This window comes from Bubalus bubalis, chromosome 6 (assembly GCF_019923935.1).
Source record: "Bubalus bubalis isolate 160015118507 breed Murrah chromosome 6, NDDB_SH_1, whole genome shotgun sequence".
In the NCBI taxonomy this organism is placed as follows: Eukaryota; Metazoa; Chordata; class Mammalia; order Artiodactyla; family Bovidae; genus Bubalus; species Bubalus bubalis.
In genome coordinates, this window is record NC_059162.1 from 35,036,216 (window position 1) to 35,061,628 (window position 25,413).

Sequence of the window (25,413 nt, forward strand, 5' to 3'; positions counted from 1 at the left end):
AGGGGTGCTTAATAACCATGTAGGGACAGCTTTTGGGCGAATTGGGATCGATGGGTGCCCTAGTTATTGCCTTCTTTGTTACTCTACTATTGTTTTTGTGGGGTTTTGGGAGGACGAGGAAATAAACATGTGGGGTCATTCTACCACTTTTTCTGAAAGTCAGTATCTTACATGTCTAAAATTACTTTATTTTTCTTTTCTCTTTGATTGGCAGTTTGGCAGAATATGGACATCAAGGTCAAAAATGCTTTCCCTTAGTACTTCTTAAGGCATTATGCTATTATTTTCTAGCATTCAGTATTACTTCTGAAAAGTCTGATGCCATTTTGATATTTTGTAGATCACCTGATTTTCCTCTCTGGAAGCATTTAGTCATGCCTCTACCTTGAGCTTTCCCAATGGCTCAGCATGTAAAGAATCTGCCTGCAATGCAGAAGACACAGGAGACACGGGTCAGATTCCTGGGTGGGGAAGATCCCCTGGAGGAGGAAATGGCAACTGACTCCAGTATTTTTGCCTGAAAAATCCCATTGATAGAAGGTAGAAAAAAAAATCCCATGGATAGAGGAGCCTGGTGGGCTACAATCCAAAGAATCTCAAAGAGTCGGACATGACTGAGCAACTAAGTACTACGTTGGGTATTCTGAAATTGTACAATGTGAGTTTAGGTAGGTTGTTTTCAACCCATTGTGCTTGACACTTGGTGGGCTCTTCTTAACCGTAAACTTAGGTCTTTCCTCAGCATTAGTGTATTCTAGTGTTTCCTCCTTAGTTTTCTTCACTTTATTCTCTCTGCAATTCTTCTGGTTGAATGGTTGAATGTGGTACCTCCCAGACTGACCTCGATGAAGCTTGTGTGTGTGTGTTAGTTGCTCAGTTGTGTCTGACTTTTTGTGACCCAATGGACTGTAGCCTGCCAGATTCCTCTGTCCATGGGATTTTCCAGGCAAGAATACTGGTGTGGGTTGTCCTTCTCTTCTCCAGAGGATCTCCTGACCCAGGGATTGAGCCTGGGTCTCCTGCATTGCAATCTTATCTTTTCATAAATATTTTTATTACTATGTCATTTTATTCAACATTCTGGGACATTTCTTCAGTACTGTTTTTTAACCCTTCTATTGAACTTCTTATTTTAGTAATCACAGTTTAAATTTCTGAGAGCTCTTTTTATCCTTTTGATTGATCTTTTTTCATAGTATCTTCTTGTTTGGTATTTCTTAAAATGAATTCAATATCATCTTGATTCTTTCTGAGGACATTACAGGGTTCTTTATGTTGTTTTGTTTTAGTTAACTGTAGTTCCCTAAATTGTCTCTATTTTCTGTGGATTTAATTATTCTGTTTATCTTAGTTTTGGGTTCTATGCTGCCTTTCCTCCTTCACATATATTATGACCCTTTATTGTTCTTTTATATTAAAAATGAAGAATGGATATTTTAGGTAGCTTATATAGATTTCTTCTGCAGTTGTGTTTTCTAGCTATGTTTCTCCCACACATTTTTTTCTTTTTTTACAAATTGAGATATAATTGACTTATTATATTAGTTTTATGCATACAGTATAATGATTCAGTATAGGTATGCATTGCAAATGATCACCACAATAAATCTAGTTAACATCCATCACCATATATAGTTATGCTTTTTTCTTCTGATGAGTTTTCAAATCTACTCTCTTAGCAAATCAGAATTTCTGTTCTAAAAGGAATTTATACATCTGTTTATTTGCATTGTCTTTCTGTCACCAAGAAAATCAAGGAATGACTGTAAGAAATAAATCCCTGTGAATCAGCCTCTTGAAAATTCCACACGTTTTTTTGTAGTCTCATTGCTGCTTTTATCAGCTTCAGTCTTCTATGTAGCGCAGGCTTAAGCTTCTGGACTCCACACTCTCCACCTCTCCGCTCTGGGAGGCTGAGATAGAGGACCAGGGGGCAGCAGCCCTTCTCAGGTCTAGCCCTGCTCTGCTTGTAGCACTGTCACTTCTCCTTTATATACATTGACGCTAAAAATTAGAATACCCTTGGGGAATGGAACCGTTTGTCACTGTGAAGTGATCTTCTTTGTCTCTGTAAATGCCTTTAGTTCTTTTTGTCTGACATTAATATAGATGCACTCCCGCCTCTTGCTTGGGATTTGTATTATATATCCATTGTCATTCTTTTACTTTCAGGCTTTCAGCATTTGTATGTTTTAGATAAGTTACAGGTAAATGGCATATAGGTGGTTTTTATTTTATTTTTTATATTTTTCATTTGTTTGGCTTGCCAGCATGGCTTGCAGGATCTTAGTTCTTCTACTGTGGATTGATCCAGGCCCTCGGCAGTGAAATCACAGAGTCCTTACCACTGGACTGATGCAGAATTTCCTGGATTTTGTTACATTTTAAACTGGAAGACATTTCATTTAACAGTTGGTGTACTTATTGATATTTTGTTCAAGGCTGCCTATATTTTTTAAAGTTATTCTACTTTTTTCCCCCTCCATTAGTTTTTGATGTTGTTTTTTAAAATATCACTTGGAGTAATAACTTGAGGAACTATGATGACGATATCCAACTTGAGACTAGATTTTTATTTGTTTCTGTTAGGTGCTTGGGAGGACTATCAATCTGGGATCACATTATTTAATTCAGATTTGAGTCTTGAAGTTCCCAGAACCACCCAGCTGATTCAAAGCCATGCTGTAAGTCCTTGCAGAGGCTGGTTTCTTCTGGTTTACCCTTACCATAAGGGGATAGACCTGCAAAGTCCCAGTTTAAAGTGGAGATGGTTCTTCAGAGACCTATACCTTCAGTGAGCCCTGAGCTTTGTCTTTTGTTTTCTGTTAACCCAGCAAGGCAACAAAACAATGAGTTAACTTTATAATTGTTTTTTCTGGGTCCAGAAATACACTTGAATGCTAATCCTACCTTTCTGAATTTTGTCTTCTCTCCTAGATACTGGCCTTGGAATATGTCTCTGTCTTGTTAGCTCATGGATACCTTTAAGAAACTTTAAGACATAAATATGCCATTCGCTTTTTCAGTTATCCTTACTTGGAAGTACATTCCTTCCTTATTACCCAGCTTGCCATTACTGAAAGTGAATTCTATACATCAGTTCAGTTCAGTTCAGTGAGTCAGTCATCTCCGTCTCTTTGCCAACCACATGAACTGCAGCACGCCAGGCCTCCCTGTCCATCACCAACTCCCGGAGTTTTCCCAAACTTGTGTCCCTTGAGACAGTGATGCCATCCAACCATCTCATTCCTCTGTCGTCCCTTCTCCTCCTGCCCTCAATTTTTCCCAGCATCAAGGTCTTTTCAAATGAGTCAGCTTATCACATCAGGTGGCCAAAATATTGGAGTTTCAGCTTCAATATCAGTCCTTCCAATGAACACCAGGACTGATCTCCTTTAGGATGGACTGGTTGGATCTCCTTGCAGGCCAAGGGAGGCTCAAGAGTCTTCTCCAATACCACGGTTTAAAAGCATCAATTCTTTGGCGCTCAGCTTTCTTTATAGTCCAATACTCACATCCATAATTGAATACTGGAAAAACCATGACTAGACAGACCTTTGTTGGCAAAGTAATGTCTCTGCATTTTAATATGCTGTCTAGGTTGGTCATAACTTTCCTTCCAAGAGTAAGCGTCTTTTAATTTCATGGCTGCAGTCACCACCTGCAGTGATTTTGGAGCCCCCCAAAATAAAAATCTGCCACTGTTTCCCCATCTATTTGCTGTGAAACGATGGGACGGGATGCCACGATCTTAGTTTTCTGAATGTTGAGCTTTAAGCCAACTTTTTCACTCTCCTCTTTTACTTTCATCAAGAGGCTCTTTAGTTCTTCTTCACTTTCTGCCATAAGGGTGGTGTCATCTGCATATCTGAGGTGATTGATATTTCTCTTGACAATCTTGATTCCAGCTTGTGCTTCTTCCAGCCAAGCATTTCTTATGATGTACTCTGCATATAAATTAAATAAGCAGGGTGACAGTGTACAGCCTTGACTTACTCTTTGTCTTATTTGGAACCAGTCTGTTGTTCCATGTCCAGTTCTAACTGTTGCTGCCTGACCTGCATATAGGTTTCTCAAGAGGCAGGTCAGGTGGTCTGGTATTCCCATCTCTTTCAGAATTTTCCACAGTTTATTGTGATCCACACAGTCAAAGGCTTTGGCATAGTCAATCAAGCAGAGATAGATGTTTTTCTGGAACTCTCTTGCTTTTTTGATGATCCAGTGGATGTTGGCAATTTGATCTCTGGTTCCTCTGTCTTTTCTAAAATGCGCTTGAACATCTAGAAGTTCGTGGCTCACGTATTGCTAAAGCCTGGCTTGGAGAATTTTGAGCATTACTTTACTACTGGATGAGATGAGTGCAATCGTGCGGTAGTTTGAACATCCTTTGTCATTGCCTTTCTTTGGGATTGGAATGAAAACTGACCTTTTCCAGTCCTGTGGCCATTGCTGAGTTTTCCAAATTTGCTGACATACTGAGTGCAGCACTTTCACAGTATCATCTTTCAGGATTTGAAATAGCTCCACTGGAATTCCATCACCTCCACTAGCTTTGTTCAGAGTGATGCTTCCTAAGGCCCCCTTGACTTCACATTCCAGGATGTCTGGCTCTAGGTGAGCGGTCACAGCATTGTTATTGTCTGGGTCGTGAAGATCTTTTTTGTACAATTCTTCTGTGTATTCTTGCCACCTTTTCTTAATATCTTCTGCTTCTGTTAGGTCCATACCATTTCTGTCCTTTATTGAGCCCATCTTTGCATGAAATGTTCCCTTGGTATCTCTAATTTTCTTGAAGAGATCTCTAGTCTTTCCCATTCTATTGTTTTCCTCTATTTCTTTGCATTGATTGCTGAGGTAGGCTTTCTTATTTCTCCTTGCTATTCTTTGGAACTCTGCATTCAAACGGGTATATCTTTCCCTTTCTCCTTTGCTTTTCGCTTCCCTTCTTTTCACAGCTATTAGTAAGGCCTCCCCAGACAGCCATTTTGCTTTTTTGCATATTTTTTTTTTCTTGGGGATGGTCTTGATTCCTGTCTCCTGTACAATGTCACATACCTCCATCCATAGTTTATCAGACACTCTGTCTATCAGATCTAGTCCCTTAAATTTATTTCTTACTTCCACTGTGTAATCATAAGGGATTTGATTTAGGTCATACCTGAATTGTCTAGTGGTTTTCCCTACTTTTTCAATTTAAGTCTGAATTTGGCAATAAGGAGTTCATGATCTGAGCCACAGTCAGCTCCTGGTCTTATTTTTGCTGACTGTATAGCGCTTCTCCATCTTTGGCTGCAAAGAATATAATCAATCTGATTTTGGTGTCCACCATCTGGTAATGTCCATGTGTAGTGTCTTCTCTTATGTTGTTGGAAGAAAGTGTTTGCTATGACCAGTGCTTTCTCTTGGGAAAACTCTATTAGCCTCTGCCCCGCTTCATTTGCTTGTTACTCCAGGTGTTTCTTGAATTCCTACTTTTGTATTCCAGTCCCCTATAATGAAAAGTTTATCTTTTTTGGGTGTTAGTTCTAAAAGGTCTTGTAGGTCTTCATAGAACCATTCAACTTCAGCTTCTTCAGCATTACTGGTCGGGGCATAGACTTGGGTTACTGTGACATTGAATGGTTTGCCTTGGGAACGAACAGGGATCATTCGGTTGTTTTTGAGATTGCATCCAAGTACTGCATTTCAGACTCTTTTGTTGACTATGATGGTTACTCCATAAGGCTTTTGATATGTAGTCACATTTATCATTCATTACTTTTCCTAGTACTGTATGAAACTACCTTTTTTCCCTGTATCCTCCCAAACATCAGGTTATATTATTTTATAAAAGATCTTGCTGGCAAGAGAGACAATAATTGGTGCACCAAAATTTCCAAAAGGATCTAAATACTGAAATCTTGTCACTTGTATTTTTATCTTACTAATGCTCCGAACAGAGAGGCCAAGGGATGACGCAGGAGGGCAGTTGGCTGGTAGGAAGGCATGTAGGTAGACTGATTAATGGTCACCTAGGCAGGCACCCATTTAAAGTGGAGTCTATCTGGGACTCCCTGAAGCTAGAGTGACTGGTGCAGGAGAGAGTGGGTATGCAAGGGCTTAGCTCAGTGACGTATATAAGCCAGGTCAGAAAGATTTCCTTATGTTCTATGTTGACTGAATTTTAACTCTCTTTTATAGATTTATTGCACAAATTAAAGTAAACCTATTTATTACTATGGCTGTAAAATATAGGTATCATTCTGGGTTGTGTTTTTTTCTCCTCAATAGAGAGTTGGTAATTATCTTCATACTGGTTCTTGTTTTTTTTTTTTTTTTTTCATTTTTGGTCAGTTTTTCCTCCTTTTCTCTTCATATATGTTTTACAATGAGCCTGCTGATCCCCTCCACATTTACTGGGTATCCAACTATCATACTACAGCCATCAGACTGCTGCCAGTCTCCTTAAAAACAGATATATAGCTCTTTAATACCTCTTATTTTAAAACCACTTTTGTAGCTTCTTTTACTGGACTATATTTGTTGACTTCATCTTTTATTTTTCCCATTATCTTCACTCACATGTTGCATCATATTGCTCTGGGTTTAATTTTTCTCATGTTAATGCAGTATAGTCAATGTCTAGAGCACATTCTCTGATACTGTCTTAAGACAAGTGTATACCTCTTTTCTAATACGTGCCCTGGAGAAGGGTTTCAGATCTTGGCCACAGAGTTAGTTGGATTCCGCTTTCTTTTCTCTGCTTTCATTGACCACACTGATCACCCTTGTTAAAGGCCGCATAGCCACTTGTTAGCAATAAGTTCTCTGAGTTTCTGTGGCCTTAACTTTTCAGAAATGTTGCTTCCCCGACACTTCTCTTGAAATGTACACCCAGTTTCACTCTTCCTGATGGGAGAGTCATTTGTTCATCCCTCTGAGGAGGGGGTAACAAAGCAACCATGTCTGCAGCATGATCTTGTGTCCCCTGTGTAAGGTGTCCTCTTCTTAAGCTATAGTGCAGGGATTAAAATAAACATGGCTCAAAAGCTGTCTAATCACCCAAACAGCTGCTGTTTCCCCAACAGGAGAGACCTTCCATATTTTAGGAACTTCAACTCTGTCCTGCCAATCACATGAAAATTACAATATGTGGTTTTCAAAGTTCTTCAAATCGTATTGTGATTTTCAAAATTCTTCCTTTCCTTTTCAAGGCTCAGAGTTTAGAAACAAAGAATGTGAAGATAATGAGCCATTTAATAGAGATGATGAAAGAAGGCAGAGTCATTTCTTTGTGGAGAGGAAATGGTACGAATATTCTCAAGCTTGCTCCTGAAATAGCTGTTAAGATCTGGTCTTATGAACAGGTAAAAACCACACTGCCTATGACATTTATTAACAAGGGAATGTTATTCAGTTTTACTTTTTAAAAAATCGGTTGGGGTTATTACAAAACAAAGGGAAGTAGTTGTTTATCTGTGTTGGAACATTATTATAAAGTTATATAATTATATTATTATTATATAATTGTGTGTGTGTGTGTGTTAAGTTGCTTCAGTCATGTCCAACTATTTGTGACCCCATGGACTGTAGCCTGCCAGGCTCCTCTCTCCATGGGATTCTCGAGGCAAGAATACGGGTTTGTCATGTCATGTTGCTTCATTATAACATGGTTGCCATCAAAACATATTGCATAACGTTCTCAGTTGTTTCCATCTCAAAGTTTTCCATTTTCTTTATATTTATTGCTTATCATAATCAACACTTGTTGAATGTTTGCTATATACCTTATTTGCTGTATGTCTTATTCTAAGCAAATTGAGGTACAAGATGAAGTCTCTACTGTTAAGGTTGAGGCCTCCTATCTAATATACATGACTATATTTAGGTACTAGGTAATGCAAAAGACATGGGTTCAATTCCTGGGTCAGGAGGATCCCCTGGAAGAGGATATGGCAACCCACTCCAGTATTCTTGCCTGGGAAATCTCATGGATAGAAGAGCCTGGTGGGCTATAGTCTGTGGAATCGCAGAGTTGGACATGACTGAGTGACTAAGCAGCACGAAAATGTGGATTATAGTTTTAAACTATAAATTAAATGCCTGGGTATCCACTGATATTGAATGACTTGCATGCCTCTTTGAACTTTGTCAATGCTAACATATCTTTGAACTCTTGTTAATACAGTATAAGGAGTATCTTTCTTCTGAAGGAGGTGAATTAGGAACACTTGAGAAGTTTGCTTCTGCTTCTTTGGCTGGTGCCACTTCTCAGTCTTTTATTTACCCCTTAGAGGTAAGTGCTATTGAAAAAGATCTGTTATCCTTAATGGAAATTATGGCTAATTTTTTTTCAAATGAGCCAGAATCCTCTTATTATTAGTAGCTATTGAGTAGAGAGAATCTGTTGCTAGGGTAGTGTTACCAGAGCTGTGATAGCTAAGCTGGCATTTCTGTTGCTTTGATTTGTATCATATTTTATTTTACTAAAATATAAATATCACTTATATTTACTCATATAAGTGATACAGTATTTGTCTTTCTGACTTTGCTTAGTATGATAATATCTAGGTCCATCCATATTGTTGCAAATGGCATTATTTCATTCTTTTTGATGGCTAAGTAACATTCTGTTGTGTGTGTGTACATATATATATACATATATGTACACATATACATATATGTACACACACACAAGCATGCCACATGTTCTTTATCCATTCATCTGCCAATGGGACATTCTGTTGTTGTTATTTTCTTGCATTTTCCCTTCCATATGAACATTAGAATTGGCTTGCCAAGTTTCTTAAAAAAACCAAAGTAAACCAAATTGGGATTTTGACTCTTAGTTGTATTTAGTGAATTTGGGGAAGAAATGACAATTATAATATTGAATTTCTTTTTTGCCCAGCAATGAGATATGTCTTCCTTTCCATTTAGATCTTTTCTTGTATTATTTGATAAAGTTTATAATTTTCTTATACAGGTCTTGTGCATTTGAGGCTTTTATTACTAGATACATTGTGGTATTTGTTGCTATTAATGTATTTCATTAGATTTTGCTAATGTTTACTGTTTGTATATATGAAAACACCTGAATTTTTAAGTTAAACTTATATCCAACCACTTTGCATTACTCTTATTAAATAATCTGGAAACTCTTAAGAGTTTCTTTTAATTCTTGTTTTCCTGAAATTTTATCATGAAATGTGTAGATTCTGACCCTTTTCTTTCGTCAGTTAATTTCAGATCTTTTTAATGATCTTTTTCCCGGCTCTGGGAAATCTTCTACTATTAAATAATTTTGGATTTTGCTTTTCTTTTTGATCTTTCTGTGTATATATATGTCTTCTTTATCCATTGATTTATTGATGGACACTTTGGTTGCTTCCATATATTGGCTATTTTAAATAATGCTGCAATGAACATAGGGGTGCATATATCTTTTCAAATTAGGGTTTTTGCTCTCTTCAGAAAAACACCCAAAAGTGGTGTTGCTGGATCGTATGGTAGTTCTATCTTTAGGTTTCTTTGAAGAACTTCTGTAGTGTTTTCCATAGTGGCTGCACCAATTTATATTCCCACCAACAGTGCTCAAGGGTTCACTTTCTTCACATCCTTGCCAACACTTGTTATTTGATGTCTCTTGATGATAGCCATTCTGATAGGTGTGAGGTGATATCTCATTATAGTTTTGATTTTCATTTCTCTGATGATTTGTGATACTGAGTATCCTTTCATGTTTGTTGGTCATCTGTATGTCTTCTTTGGAAAAATGTCTACTCAGATCTTCTGTCCATTTTTTTGGTGGGGAGTTTGATGTTGAATTGTATGAGTTCTTTGTATATTTTGGATATCAACCCTTTATCAGATATATAATTTGCAGATATCTTCTTCCATTCAGTAGGCTGCCTTTTTGTTTTGTTGATAGCTTCCTTTGTTGTGAAAAAGCCCTTTGATTTGATGTAATTTCATCTGTTTATTTTTGCTTTTGTTTCCCTTTGCCTGAGGAGACATATACAAAACATATTGCTAAGACTGATGTCAAAGTGTACACTGCCTATATTTTCTTCTAGGAGTTTTATAGTTTCAAGTCTTAAATTTAAATCTTTAATCCATTTGGAGTTTATTTTTGTAAATGATGTGAGAAAGTAGTCTGGGTTGACTCTTTTGCATATAACTGTCCAGTCTTCCCAGCACCATTTATTGAGAAGGCTGTCTTTTCTCCATTGTACCTCCAACATCTTGCCTCCTCTGGCATTATTTACAATTAGCCATATAAATATGGGTTTATTTCTTGGCTCTCTATTCCCTTCCATTGATTTATGTGTCTGTTTTGGGTCCAGCATCATACTGTTTTGATTGCTGTAAGCTTTGTAGTATAGTTTGAAACCAAGGGGTATGTTACCTCTAGCTTTCTTCTTCTTTCTCAAGATTGTTTTGGCTATTTATGGTATTTTGTGTTCCCATACAAATTTAAAAATTTTATTTGTCCTAGTTCTGTGAAAAATGCAATTGGTATTTTGATAGAGCCTACACCAAATCTGTAGATTGCCTTGAGTAATATAGTCATATTAATAATATTAATTCTTCTAATCCATGAGCATAGGTATCTTCCCATTTGTTTGTGCTGTCTTTAGTTTCTTTCATCAGTGTCTTACAGTTTTCTGGTACAAGTCCTTTATCTTTTTGGTTAGATTTATTCCTAGGTATTTCATTATTTTTGATGCAATTGTAAATGGGTTGTTTTCTAATTTTCTCTTTCTGTTAGTTTATTGTCAATGTAAAGAAATACCAACAATTATGTTTCCACATGTCAATTTTAAAAATTGCTTTGGCAGGTGGATTCTTAACCATTGGGCCACCAGGAAAGCTCTGGATGATAATTTTATATTCTGTAACTTTACTGAATTCCTTTATGAGTTTGAATAGTTTCCTTGGTGTCACCTTTTTAGTATTTTCTATATAGTATCATCTCACCTGCAAACAATGACAGTTTTACTTCTTTCCAATTTAGATCCATTTTCTTTTTCTTATCTGACTACTGTGGCTAGGACTTCCAATACTGTATTGAATAAAAGTGGTTTAGTGAGCATCTTTTTTTTGTTCCTGATCTTCGCTTTTCACCATTGAGTATGATGTTGGCAACAAGTTTGTCTTATATGGCCATTATTATATTGAGGTATAATCCCTCTGTGCCCACTTTCTTGGGAGTTTTATCATAAATGAATATTGAATTTTATCAGAAGTTTTTTCTGCATCTTGAGATGATCACATGATTTTTATCCTTCAATGTTCATGTAATGTGTGACATTGATTGATTTGCAAATATTGAACTGTCTTCCTAGATGAAATGTAATCTTGAATTCCTCTGAGGATTTAAATTATTTTTGTTTTAAAGTCTCTGATTTGTTTTGCTATTATTTATTTTTTATAAATTCCAAGTTAATGAATACAAGGAACACCCAGAGACCCTGGATTAATCATGAAGGTGGTACATATACACAATGGAGTATTATTCAGCCATTAAAAAGAACACATTTGAATCAGTTCTAATGAGGTGGATGAAACTGGAGCCTATTATACAGAGTGAAGTAAGCCAGAAAGAAAAACACCAATACAGTATACTAACGCATATATATGGAATTTAGAAAGATGGTAACAATAACCCTGTGTACGAGACAGCAAAAGAGACACTGATGTATAGAACAGTCTTATGGACTCTGTGGGAGAGGGAGAGGGTGGGAAGATTTGGGAGAATGGCATTGAAACATGTAAAATATCATGTATGAAATGAGTTGCCAGTCCCGGTTCGATGCACGATACTGGATGCTTGGGGCTGGTGCACTGGGATGACCCAGAGGGATGGAATGGGGAGGGAGGAGGGAGGAGGGTTCAGGATGGGGAACACATGTATACCTGTGGCAGATTCATTTTGATATTTGGCAAAACTAATACAGTTATGTAAAGTTTAAAAATAAAATAAAATAAAAAAAAAGTCTCTGATTTGTTTTGCTATTATTTATTTTTTATAAATTCCAAGTTAATGAATACAAGGAACACCCAGAGACCCTGGATTAATCATGAAGGTGATTAATTTTAGAGCTATGAGTCAGAGCATATGTATAAAATTTAAATATATTCAGAATATATTTTTCTGTCATGATGATACTTCTTTACTTTTTTTATAAGAATGAAACATCCAATTTTTAAAAACAACACAGATTTTCCATGTGGTTTTTGAATTTTAAGATTATTTTCTCTTCAAAGTATAAATTGACCTGTGTTTATCTGGCAGTATTTATATATAATCTAGGATAAGCAGTATGTCCTTCAGATTGTGTAGCTTTATATATGCACAGTAAAGAAGCAACTGATCTAGTAGGAGATAAGGAGATTCCTGCAAATACATTTCTATCATAGCATTTCTCAGTGAAAAATGAATAAATAGTATAACAATTAAGGCTCACCAAGTTTCTTTCCCACTTGGTAAGATCAGATCAGATCAGATCAGTCGCTCAGTCGTGTCTGACTCTTTGCGACCCCATGAATTGCAGCACACCAGGCCTCCCTGTCCATCACCAACTCCCAGAGTTCACTGAGACTCACATCCATCGAGTCAGTGATGCCATCCATTCATCTCATCCTCTGTCGTCCCCTTCTCCTCCTGCCCCCAATCCCTCCCAGCATCAGAGTCTTTTCCAATGAGTCAACTCTTCACATGAGGTGGCCAAAGTACTGGAGTTTCAGCTTCAGCATCATTCCTTCCAAAGAAATCCCAGGGCTGATCTCCTTCAGAATGGACTGGTTGGATCTCCTTGCAGTCCAAGGGACTCTCAAGAGTCTTCTCCAACACCACAGTTCAAAAGCATCAATTCTTAGGCACTCAGCCTTCTTCACAGTCCAACTCTCACATCCATACATGACCACAGGAAAAACCATAGCCTTGACTAGATGAACCTAAGAAACAGCTTATTTCATGCTAAACTTCAATGTCAGCAGAGTTTTCTGTGTTTTCCATTAGTCCAAGGAAACTCTGGATATTCTGCACAAATTTCAATAAACATTTTGCCTTTCTCCATACAGGTGTGTGTGTGTGTGCGTGTGTGTGTGTTTGTGTAGAGAGAGAGAAAGTTGGAAATGTTGTGTTCCTTTACCTTTAAAAATTTCAGTGTGAATTTCCTTAGAATGAAGAACTTTCTTTTATATATTGTCAAAATCAGGAAATTTATCAGCAGTACAATGCTATTATCTAATCCACAGTCCTTATTGAAATGTAATTAATTGTTAATTGTTCTAATAATTGTCTTTATAGTAATTTCTTTTTCCAGATCCAATTCAGATCACGTGTCAGGTCTCTTTAACATCCTTTCACCTGGATAAGTTCCTTAGTCTTTTATTTTCTATTTTTTGGGTCTTTCTTTGTGTTGGAGAAGGAAATGGCAATCCACTCCAGTACTATTGCCTGGAAAATCCCATGGACAGATGAGCCTGGTAGGCTACAGTCCATGGGGTTGCAAAGAGTCGGACACGACTGAGCGAGTTGGTATTTGTGTGTGTGCTCTTATATGTGTGTGTGTGTATATATATATATGTATATATGTATATGGTTTAAAAAACCTACTGCCATTCACAAGTTGTGTGTATATGTATACATGTGTTGATGTTTGTGAAATCCTAATATCAGTTTATTAGGATACTTATGTTGGAGATGGAGGTTGTAGGAGCTTCATTTTTCTTTTAGGTTTCTTTCCTGAACCTATCTGACAAATAGTATTATGTAAATTTAAGGTGTTCAACAGTTAATTTAATACATTTATATATTATAGCAATATTTAGCACTACAATCATACTCATAGTTATTCTTTCTTTTTAGTGGTTGGAATAAATAAGTTCTAGTCTCTCAGCAAAGAGTCGGACACGACTGAGCGACTGATCTGATCTGATTTGAGTCTCTCAGCAAGATGGTTGATTATAGTACAAGATTGTTGTCTGTATTCACTATACTGTGTGTTCGATCTCTGCTACTGCTGCTGCTAAGTTGCTTCAGTCATTCCGACTCTGTGCGACCCCATAGACGGCAGCCCACCAGGCTCCCCCGTCCCTAGGATTCTCCAGGCAAGAACACTGGAGTGGGTTGCCGTTTCTCTAGAGCTTAATTATTACTTGTTGCAAGTTTGTACCCTTAAATTGCATCTATCTTACCTGCCCCACCTCTTATGCCCTGGTAACCACCATTTTACTCTGTTTTTGCAAGTTTGGCTTTTTAGATTAAACATACATGTGATACTGTACTGTACTTGTCTTCCTCTGATTTATTTCACTTAGCACACTACACATGGCAGAATGTCCTCCTTTTTCATGGCTGAATAACATTCTATTATAATATATACATATATGTATATATATGAACGGACAAAGAAGATATATATATGCATATATATATCTGTTGACGAGCTTATTTCCATATCTTGGCTATTGTAAATAATGCTACAGAATAGTGCTAAACATACAAACATAGTAGTGCATATATCTCTTTGAAATCCTGTTTTCATTTCTTTTGTGTATTATAACCAGAAGAAGAATTGCTGGGTCATAGGGTAGGTCTTCTTTTAATTTTTTGAGGAACCTCCAACTTGTTTTCCATAGCGGTTGGTCCAATTATATTCTATTTTGGGTTCCTTATCTGACGTACAGTGCAATAATAGCTGTGGCTACACTAGAGTGTAATTTAGAAAGAAGAACAGCTGGATTCAGATACTTTATCTTCCTGCAAAGTTAAGTTCAGGAATTTGGTAAAAGCACTGTATTTGTATTTAAGCACTGTATTTGTAACATGTGTGTGTATGTGTGTGTGCTCAGTTGCTCAGTGTGTCCAACTCTTTGTGACCCTATGGACTGTTACATAGTAGTATGCAAAAGTAGAATATTCCAAGAATAAGTAGGAAAATGATAGCAGGTATACTGTCATTGAAAATACAGTTTGACCTAAGATTGTTTTCTCTTTCTAAATTCTAATATAGAAAATAGAAATTTCTAATTTCTAAACTGTAGCTCACACTTTATAGGATTGCCCTGGGTTGGGTAACTGATCAGTGACCCTATAACATTCTTTTACATTCAGGTTTTAAAAACTAATTTGGCTGTAAGTAAAACTGGACAGTACTCTGGGCTATTGGACTGTGCCAGGAAGATCTGGAAGCTTGAAAAGATTACAGGCTTTTACAAAGGCTACATTCCTAGTCTTCTGACTGTCATACCATATGCGGGTGTAGATATCACTCTCTATGAGGTGAGTTTGTTTCTATGATGGCCTTACATCAGATTTATTAGATCTGAAAATATAATACAATTGAAAAAATTTTAAATCAAAAATACATTTAAAACTGAGTGAATAGAAAACATATTTTTCTTTTTACAGTTTGTTTTTCTGGCTTCTCTTTCTCAGGATTGTTTCTATAAGTATTGTTTTCTATAAGCTTGTTTTCTATAAGTATTGACCTTGACCTTTCCTTTCCTTTCCCTGCACACAACCCACTCCACCTTAGTGACTCCATCTGTTGCTGGGTTTCTATAGCTGGTATATCAGTAACTTGAAGCTGTTTTTAAAACCTCTCTCCTGATCTTCAGACCACCAAGGAGATTGAATGATGCTGTTTTGTTCCCCATTTTTTCCTAGTGTCAGAAGTCTGATTTGGCTCATGTTACTTCTCTTCTGGGGTTCCTCGTGAATAATTTCTGGTTATAGTAATCATCTATTCCAAATCAATTATAGTCACTTAATTCAGAAAAAGGAAGAGAAGAATGTAAGTTCTTTTCTGGGGAGGAAAGTAGGAGTGCAAAATAATAATGACCTTTTTTTCTCTGTTAGTAGTGTCCAGTTTCACTTTGGTCATTCTCTGTGGCTGATCCTAACAGACCATCAAGCATGACATTCCCTGTACAACTCCCTCCTTTTTTAGTAATCCTGAGTACCTTCCAACCCACCAAACTTATTAATTCTTATCGGTTAGGATAGCAGTCATATATGGATGTGAGAGTTGGACTTGTGAAGAAGGCTGAGCGCCGAAGAATTGATGCTTTTGAACTGTGGTGTTGGAGAAGACTCTTGAGAGTCCCTTGGACTGCAAGGAGATCCAACCAGTCCATTCTGAAGATCAGCCCTGGGATTTCTTTGGAAGGAATGATGCTGAAGCTGAAACTCCAGTACTTTGGCCACCTCATGCGAAGAGTTGACTCACTGGAAAAGACTCTGGTGCTGGGAGGGATTGGGGGCAGGAAGAGAAGGGGACGACAGAGGATGAGATGGCTGGATGGCATCACAGACCCGATGGACGTGAGTCTGAGTGACTCCGGGAGTTGGTGATGGACAGGGAGGCCTGGCGTGCTGCGATTCATGGGGTCGCAAAGAGTCGTACACGACTGAGCCACTGAACTGAACTGAACTGAGGATAGCAGTTAGGATTGTGGACTCAGACTGCTTGAGTACAAATTATGGCTTCATAATTTGCTTAACCTCTCTGTGCCTGAATCCTCTCACCTTAAAAGTGAGGATGTATTCATTCAATAAATAATTACTGAGTGACATGTACCACGCTCTGTTCTAGGTACACCAAACAGAAGAGACAGAAAGTCCTATCTGTAGGGAGCTCAACATTCTTTCACTGTGAGACAGACAATAAACTTCTGAAGCATGGCATATGGTAGTAATAGGGTTGTGAAGAAAAATGAAGCAGGAAAGGAGAGTAGATAGTTTAGTGACTGGAAGGGCTTCCTGAAAAGATACTTTCTGAGTAAAGACCAGAGGATGTGAGGGGGTTGAGCCACACATACATGTACAAAGAGGACATTTAGGGTGGATGGATACCTGTGCAGCTGGAGCAGAGTAAGCCAGAAGAGATTAGTAGGAGATGAGGTCAGAGATCTGCTGGGTCAGGGCAGATTTCTCAAGGCCTTGCAGATTGTAGAAGGGACTTTAATTTTTGCTCTAGGTGAAATGGGAAACTATTGGAAGGCTCTGGGCATAGGAATGCCATAGCTGACAAGATTTTCTATCATAAAAACTTTATTGAGATATAATCATATACCATTTTAAAGTGTACAGTTCAATATAGTCACAGGTTGTAAAACCATCCCTACTATTTAATTCAATACCATTTTTATCACTCCTAAAAGAAACCCTGTACTCATTAGGAATCATTCCCCACATCCAACTCCTCCACTCCCTGGAAACCACTAATCTGTATTCTGTGTCTATAGATTTGTCCAGTCAGGACACTTCATATAAATGCAATTATACAGCGTGTAATGTTTTATGACTGGCTTCTTTTCACTCAGAAATATGGTTTCAAGTTTCATCCATATTATAGCATTTATCAGCATTTCATTCTTTTTTCTGAATCAGTTCAGTTCAGTTCAATCGCTCAGTCGTGTCCGACTGTTTGCGACCCCATGAATTGCAGCACTCCAGGCCTCCCTGTCCATCACCAACTCCCAGAGTTCACTCAAACTCACGTCCATTGAGTCCGTGATGCCATCCAGCCATCTCATCCTCTGTCGTCCCCTTCTCCTCCTGCCCCCAATCCCTCCCAGCATCAGAGTCTTTTCCAATGAGTCAACTCTTCACATGAGGTGGCCAAAGTACTGGAGTTTCAGCTTTAGCATCATTCCTTCCAAAGAACACCCAGGACTGATCTCCTTTAGAATGGACTGGTTGGATATCCTTGCAGTGTCCAAGGGACTCTCAAGAGTCTTCTCCAACACCACAGTTCAAAAGCATCAATTCTTTGTTGCTCAGCTTTCTTCACAGTTCAACTCTCACATCTATACATGACCACTGGAAAAACCATAGCCTTGACTAGACAGACCTTTGTTGGCAAAGTAATGTCTCTGCTTTCGAACATGCTATCTAGTTTGGTCATAACTTTCCTTCCAAGGAGTAAGCATCTTTTAATTTCATGGCTGCAATCACCATCTGCAGTGTTTTTCGAGTTGGACTGTGAAGAAGGCTGAGCGCCGAAGAATTGATGCTTTTGAACTGTGGTGTTGGAGAAGACTCTTGAGAGTCTTCCCCAAAAATAAAGTCTGACACTGTTTCACTGTTTCCCCATCTATTTGCCATGAAGTGATGGGACCAGATGCCATGATCTTCGTTTTCTGAATATTTAGCTTTAAGCCAACTTTTTCACTCTCCTCTTTCAGTTTCATCCAGAGGCTTTTTGGTTCCTCTTCACTTTCTGCCATAAGGGTCGTGTCATCTGCATATCTGAGGTTATTGATATTTCTCCCTGCAATCTTAATTCCAGCTGTGCTTCTTCCAGCTCAGCGTTTCTTGTGATGTACTCTGCATGTAAGTTAAATAAGCAGGGTGACAATATACAGCCTTGACGTACTCCTTTACCTATTTGGAACCAGTCTGTTGTTCCATGTCCAGTTCTAACTGTTGCTTCCTGACCTGCATATAGGTTTCTCAAGAGGCAGCTCAGGTGGCCTGGGATTCCCATCTCTTACAGAATTTTCCACAGTTTATTGTGATCCACACAGTCAAAGGCTTTGGCATAGTCAATAAAGCAGAGATATATGTTTTTCTGGAACTGTGTTGCTTTTTCCATGATCCAGCGGATGTTGACAATTTGATCTCTGGTTCCTCTGCCTTTTCTAGAACCAGCTTGAAACATCTGGAAGTTCACAGGTCACATATTGCTGAAGCCTGGCTTGGAGAATTTTGAGCATTACTTTACTAGCGTGTGAGATGAGTGCAATTGTGCGGTAGTTGAGCATTCTTTGGCATTGCCTTTCTTTGGGATTGGAATGAAAACTGACCTTTTCCAGTCCTGTGGCCACTGCTGAGTTTTCCAAATTTGCTGGCATATTGAGTGCAGCACTTTCACAGCATCATCTTTCAGGATTTGGAATAGTTCAACTGGAATTCCATCACCTCCACTAGCTTTGTTCGTAGTGATGCTTCCTAAGGCCCACTTGACTTCACATTCCAGGATGTCTGGCTCTAGGTGAGTGATCACACCATCATGATTATCTGGGTCGTGAAGATCTTTTTTGTACAGTTCTTCTGTGTATTCTTGCCACTTTTTCTTAATATCTTCTGATTCTGTTAGGTCCATACCATTTCTGTCCTTTATCGAGCCCATCTTTGCATGAAATTTTCCCTTGGTATCTCTAATTTTCTTGAAGAGATCTCTGCTACTACTGCTAAGTCACTTCAGTCGTTCTGACTCTGTGCGACCCTGTAGACGGCAGCCCACCAGGCTCCTCCACCCATGGGATTTTCCAAGCAAGAGTACTGGAGTGGGGTGGAAGAGATCTCTAGTCTTTCCTATTCTGTTGTTTTCCTCTATTTCTTTGCATTGATTGCTGAGGAAGGCTTTCTTATCTCTTCTTGCTATTCTTGGAACTCTGCATTCAGATGCTTATATCTTTCCTTTTCTCCTTTGCCTTTCGCTTCTCTTTTTTTCACAGCTATTTGTAAGGCCTCCCAAGACAGCCATTTTGCTTTTTTTGCATTTCTTTTCCATGGGGATGGTCTTGATCCCTGTCTCCTGTACAATGCATGAACCTCCGTCCATAGTTCATCAGGCACTCTATCTATCAGATCTAGGCCCTTAAATCTATTTCTCACTTCCACTGTATAATCATAAAGGATTTGATTTAGGTCATACCTGAATGGTCTAGTGGTTTTCCCCACTTTCTTCAATTTTAAGTCTAACTTTGGCAATAAGGAGTTCATGATCTGAGTCACAGTCAGCTCCCAGTTTTGTTTTTGCCGACTGTATAGAGCATCTCTATCTTTGGCTGCAAAGAATATAATCAATCTGATTTTGGTGTCAACCATCTGGTGATGTCCATGTGTAGAGTCTTCTCTTGTGTTGTTGGAAGAGGGTGTTTGCTATGACCAGTGCATTCTCTTGGCAAAACTCTATTAGCCTTTGCCCTGCTTCATTTCGTACTCCAGGGCCAATTTGCCTGTTACTCCAGGTGTTTCTTGACTTCCTACTTTTGCATTCCAGTCCCCTATAATGAAAAGGACATCTTTTTTGGGTGTTAGTTCTAAAAGGTCTTGTAGGTCTTCATAGAACCGTTCAACTTCAGCTTCTTCAGTGTTACTGGTTGGGGCATAGACTTGGATTACTGTGATATTGAATGGTTTGCCTTGGAAACGAACAGAGATCATTCTGTCATTTTTGAGATTGCATCCAAGTACTGCATTTTGGACTCTTTTGTTGACCATGATGGCTACTCCATTTCTTCTAAGGGATTCCTGCCCACAGTAGTAGATATAATGGTTATCTGAATTAAATTCACCCATTCCAGTCCATTTTAGTTCACTGATTCCTAGAATGTCGACGTTCACTCTTGCCATCTCCTGTTTGACTACTTCCAATTTGCCTTGATTCATGGACCTAACATTCCAGGTTCCTATGCAATATTGCTCTTTACAGCATCAGACCTTGCTTCTATCACCAGTCACATCCACAGCTGGGTATTGTTTTTGCTTTTGCTCCATCCCTTCATTCTCTCTGGAGTTATTTCTCCACTGATCTCCAGTAGCGTATTGGGCACCTACCGACCTGGGGAGTTCATCTTTCAGTATCCTATCATTTTGCCTTTTCATACTGTTCATGGGGTTCTCAAGGCAAGAATACTGAAGTGGTTTGCCATTCCCTTCTCCAGTGGACCACATTCTGTCAGACTTCACCACCATGACCCGCCCGTCTTGGGTGGCCCCACACGGCATGGCTTAGTTTCATTGAGTTAGACAAGGCTGTGGTCCATGTGATCAGATTGACTAGTTTTCTGTGATTATGATTTCAGTGTGTCTGCCCTCTGATGCCCTCTCACAACACCTACCATCTTACTTGGGTTTCTCTTACCTTGGACGTAAGAAATACCTTGGGGTAATCTCTTCACAGCTGCTCCAGCAAAGTGCAGCCGCTGCTTCTTACCTTGGATGAGAGGTATCTCCTCACTGCCGCCCCTCCTGACCTTGAATGTGGAGTAGCTCCTCTCGGCCCTCCTGCACCAGTGCAGCCACCGCTCCTTTTTTCTGAATATTATTCCATTATATGGGTATACTATCTCTTGTTTGCCTCATTCATCAGTTAATGGACAAATAACTATTTCCACTTTTTTACTATTATGAGTAATGCTGCTATGAAATTGAGTACAAGTTTTTGTGTAGACATATGTTTTCATTCTCTTGGATATGTATCTAGGAGTAGAATTGCTGTGTCATTAGATAACTCTATGTTTAACCTCTTGAAGAACTGCCAAACTGTTTTCCAAAGTGGCTATACCATTTAATTTCCACCAGCAGTGAATGAGGGTCTGAGTTCTCCACATCCTTGCCAACTCTTGTTATTATCTGTCTTCTTGATTTTGTTATCTTTGTGAATAGAAAGTGGTATTGTTGTCTATTATTAATTTGTTTTTTTTCTTGTTTAGTTGTAGTTCTTTGCATATAATAGATACAAGTGCCTTAGATATTTGATCTGCAATTATTTTCTTCCATTCCATATATTATCTTTTACAGAAAAGTTTTAAATTTTGATGAAGTCAAATTTATTTATTATTTCTTTTGTTACTATTGTATTTGGTGTCATATATAAGAAACCACTGCCTACTCCAAGAACACAGAAGATTTATATCTTCTAAGGGTTTTACGTTTTTAACTCTTACTTTAGGTCTACTATGCATTTTGAATTAATTCAATATGGTGTTAGGCAGGGGTTTAACTCCATTCTTTTGCATGTGGATATCCAGTTGTATCAATAACATTTGTTGAAAAGACTATTTTCTCCACCAGATGGGCTTGGCAATATTATTGAAGTTAACCATACATGTTAAAGGTTTACTTCTGAACCCTCAAATTCTATTTCATTGATCAGTATGTCTGTCCTTATACCAGAACCAAAGCTGCCTTAATTGGTGTGGTTCTCTAGTAAGTTTGAAATTAGAAAATATGACTTCTCTAGCTTTTTCTTTTTTCTCTCAGAATTGTTTGGGCTATCCTGAGTCCCTCATATTTCCATATGAATTTTAGGATTGACTGAGCGACTAAGCACACACACAGTGTTAGAAGAAGTCCATCTAGGATAACAGACAAAGCTTGAAAAAATGGTCTTTGATATGTTGGGAGACTAAATGATCAAGGGAAATATGCACAGAAGACCCAAACAGACATTTCTCTAAAGAAGACATACAGATGGCCAATAGGCACATGAAACAATACTCTATCACTAACTATTAGAGAAAGGTAAATCAAACTACAATGAGGTATCACCTCACACCAGTCAGAATGGCCATCATTTAAAAATCTACAAATAATAAATCTAGAAAGGATGTAGAGAAAAGGGAACCCCCCTACACTGTTGGTGAGAATTAAGTTGGTGCAGCCACTTTCTGGAGAACAGTATGGAGGTTCCTCAGAAAACTAAAAATAGAATGATCCCGCATTTCTACTCCTGGGCATATATCTGGAGAAAATTAAAATTCAAAAATGTACATGCACCCCTATGTTCATGGCTTCCCTCATAGCTCAGTTGGTATAGCATCTGCCTGCAAAGCAGGAAACCCAGGTTTAATTCCTGGGTGGGGAAGCTCCTCTGGAGAAGGAAATGGAAACCCACTCCAGTATTCTTGCCTGGAGAATCCCATGGACAGGGGTGCCTAGCAGGCTACAATCCATGAGGTCACAAGAGTCGGACACGACTTAGCGACTAAACCACCAACACCTGTGTCCATAGCAGCACTATGTACGATAGCCAAAACATGGAACCAACCTGAACAACTATCAACAGATGAATGGATAAAGAAGATGTAGTACATATATACAGTGGAATACTACTCAGCCATTAAAAGAATGATTTGTAGTCATTTGCAGCAACATGGATGCAACTAGAGATTATCAGACTAAGTGAAGTAAGCTAGAAAGAGAAAGACAAATACCATATGTCATCACTTTTATGTGGAATATAAGATATGGCACAAATGAACCTATCTATGAAACAGAAACAGTCACAGATATAGAGAACAGACTTGTGGTTGCTAAGGGGGAGGGATGATAGGTGAGAGTGGGACCAGGAGTTAGGGGTTAATAGTTGCAAACTATTATATATAGGATGTATAAACAACAAGGTACTACTGTATAGTACAGGAAACTATATTAAATATCCTGGGATAAATTATAATGGAAAAGAATATTAAAAAATGTATATATGTGTATAACTAAGTCACTTTGCTGTACAGCAGAAATTAACACAACATCATAAATTAACTATTGTTGTTCAGTCACTCAGTTGTGTCTGACCCTCTGAGACCCCATGGACTGCAGCATGCCAAGCTTCCCTGTCCTTCACCATCTCCTGGAGCTTGCTCAAACTCATGTCCATTGAGTTGGTGATGCCATCCGACCAACTCATCCTCCATCGTCCCCTTCTCCTCCTGCCTTCAATGAGTTGGCTCTTCGAATCAGGTGGCCAAAGTATTGGAGCTTCAGCTTCACCATCAGTCCTTCCAATGAATATTCAGGACTGATTTCCTTTAGGATTGATTGCTTTGATCTCCTTGCTGTCAAAGGGACTCTCAAGAGTCTTCATCACCACAGTTCAAAAGCATCAATTCTTCGGCACTCAGCCTTCTTTATGGTCCAACTCTCATATCCATACATGACCATTGGAAAACCATAGCTTTGACTATACAGACCTTTGTTGGCAAAGTAATGTCTCTGCTTTTTAATACACTGTCTAGGTTTGTCATAGCTTTTCTTCCAAGGAACAAGTGTCTTTTAATTTCATGGCTGAAGTCACCACCTGCAGTGATTTTGGAGCCCAAGAAAATGGAGTCTGTCACTGTTTCCATTGTTTCCCCGTCTATTTGCCATGAAGTGATGGGACCAGATGCCATGATCTTAGTTTTTTGATCGTTGAGTTTTAAGCCGGCTTTTTCGCTCTTCTCTTTCACCTTTATCAAGAGGCTCTTTAGTTCCTCTTCACTTTCTGCCATAATGGTGGTGTCATCTGCATATCTGAAGTTATTGATATTTCTCTCAGCCATCTTGATTCCAGCTTGTGTTTCGTCCAGCCCGGCATTTCACATGATGTATTCTGCATAGAAGTCCAATAAGCAGGGTGACAATATACAGCCTTGATATATTCCTTTCCCAATTTGGAACCAGTCTGTTGTTCCATGTCTGGTTCTAACTGTTACTTCTTGACTTGCATACAGGTTTCTCAGGAGGCAGGGGCTTTCCTAATGGCCCATGCGGTAGTGTCTGCCTGCAATGCGGGAGACCTGGGTTTGATCCTTGGGTTGGGAAGATCCCCTGGAGAAGGAAATAGCAACCCACTCCAGTACTCTTGCCTAGAAAATACCATGGACAGAGGAGCGTGGCAGGCTACAGACCATGGGGTCACAAAGAGTCGGACATGACTGAGTGACTTGACTTCTCAGGAGGCAGGTAAGGTGGTGTGGTATTCCATCTCCTTAAGATTTTTCCACAGTTTGTTGTGATCCACACAGTCAAAGACTTTAGCGTTGTCAATGAAGCAGAAGTGGAAGTTTTTCTGGAATTCTCTTGCTTTTTCTGTGATCCAGTGGATGTTGACAATTTGATCTCTGATTCCTCTGCCTTTTCTTTTTTTTTTTTAACTTGAGATGATTCTTTTATTTTTTTGAATATATACCCAGAAGTGGAATTGCTAGATCATATGGTAATTCTACTAAGTTTTTGAGGCGCCATCATTTTTTTTCATATAACAGTTTCCCAGCAATAGTGTATAAGGGTTCCAGTTCTTCACATCTGTATACTTCTTGTTTTTTGATAGTAGCTGTCTTTGGATATCATCTTTGGAGAAATGTCTATGCAAATCCTCTGCCCATTTTAAAATCAGGTTCTTTTTGGTTGTTAAGTTGTAGGAGTTCTTTATATATTCTGCTTATTAATGCCTTATCAGATATGTGGTTACTATCTATTCTTAATAAGGTTCTAAGGTTAGCTGTAGTAGCACTGTCCTCTTCCCCAAGAATATAACATTTTAAGAACACTTGAATTCTGATTTGTCTTTATGACTCTCATGTTGTTATTGTTTAGTGTTTTAGTTCCACTTTGGTTTTATCCTGTTACTTCTCCCCACCCTCAGTCTCTGCCTTTTCTAAATCCAGCTTGAACATCTGGAAGTTCATGGTTCACGTACTGTTGAAGCCTAGCTTGGAGGATTTTGAGCATTACTTCGCTAGTATATGAAATGAGTGCTAGCAGGTGAAATTAACTATACTTTGATAAAAAATAAATTTAAAAATTCTAAGTAAATCTGATAATTAATCAAGTTGGAGAATCATTAAATGAGGAAGGGCCTTAAAAGTAGTGCACTAGTTTGTTAGGGTTGCCATAACAAAATATCACAGACTAGGTGGCTTGTG

At 38.5% G+C, this 25,413-nt stretch overlaps 1 protein-coding gene across 1 annotated transcript in view; it reads left to right on the forward strand.

Annotated features, from left to right (window-relative positions):
* LOC112585773 (calcium-binding mitochondrial carrier protein SCaMC-1) overlaps positions 1-25,413 on the forward strand; it is a 64,213-nt gene that overhangs the window by 19,880 nt on the left and 18,920 nt on the right. Inside the window, exons 7-10 of the mRNA XM_044945441.2 lie at positions 447-465; positions 7,215-7,346; positions 8,168-8,275; positions 15,104-15,271. Of these exons, the coding sequence (XP_044801376.2) occupies positions 447-465; positions 7,215-7,346; positions 8,168-8,275; positions 15,104-15,271 (427 nt within the window). The remainder of the gene's footprint in view (positions 1-446; positions 466-7,214; positions 7,347-8,167; positions 8,276-15,103; positions 15,272-25,413) is intronic.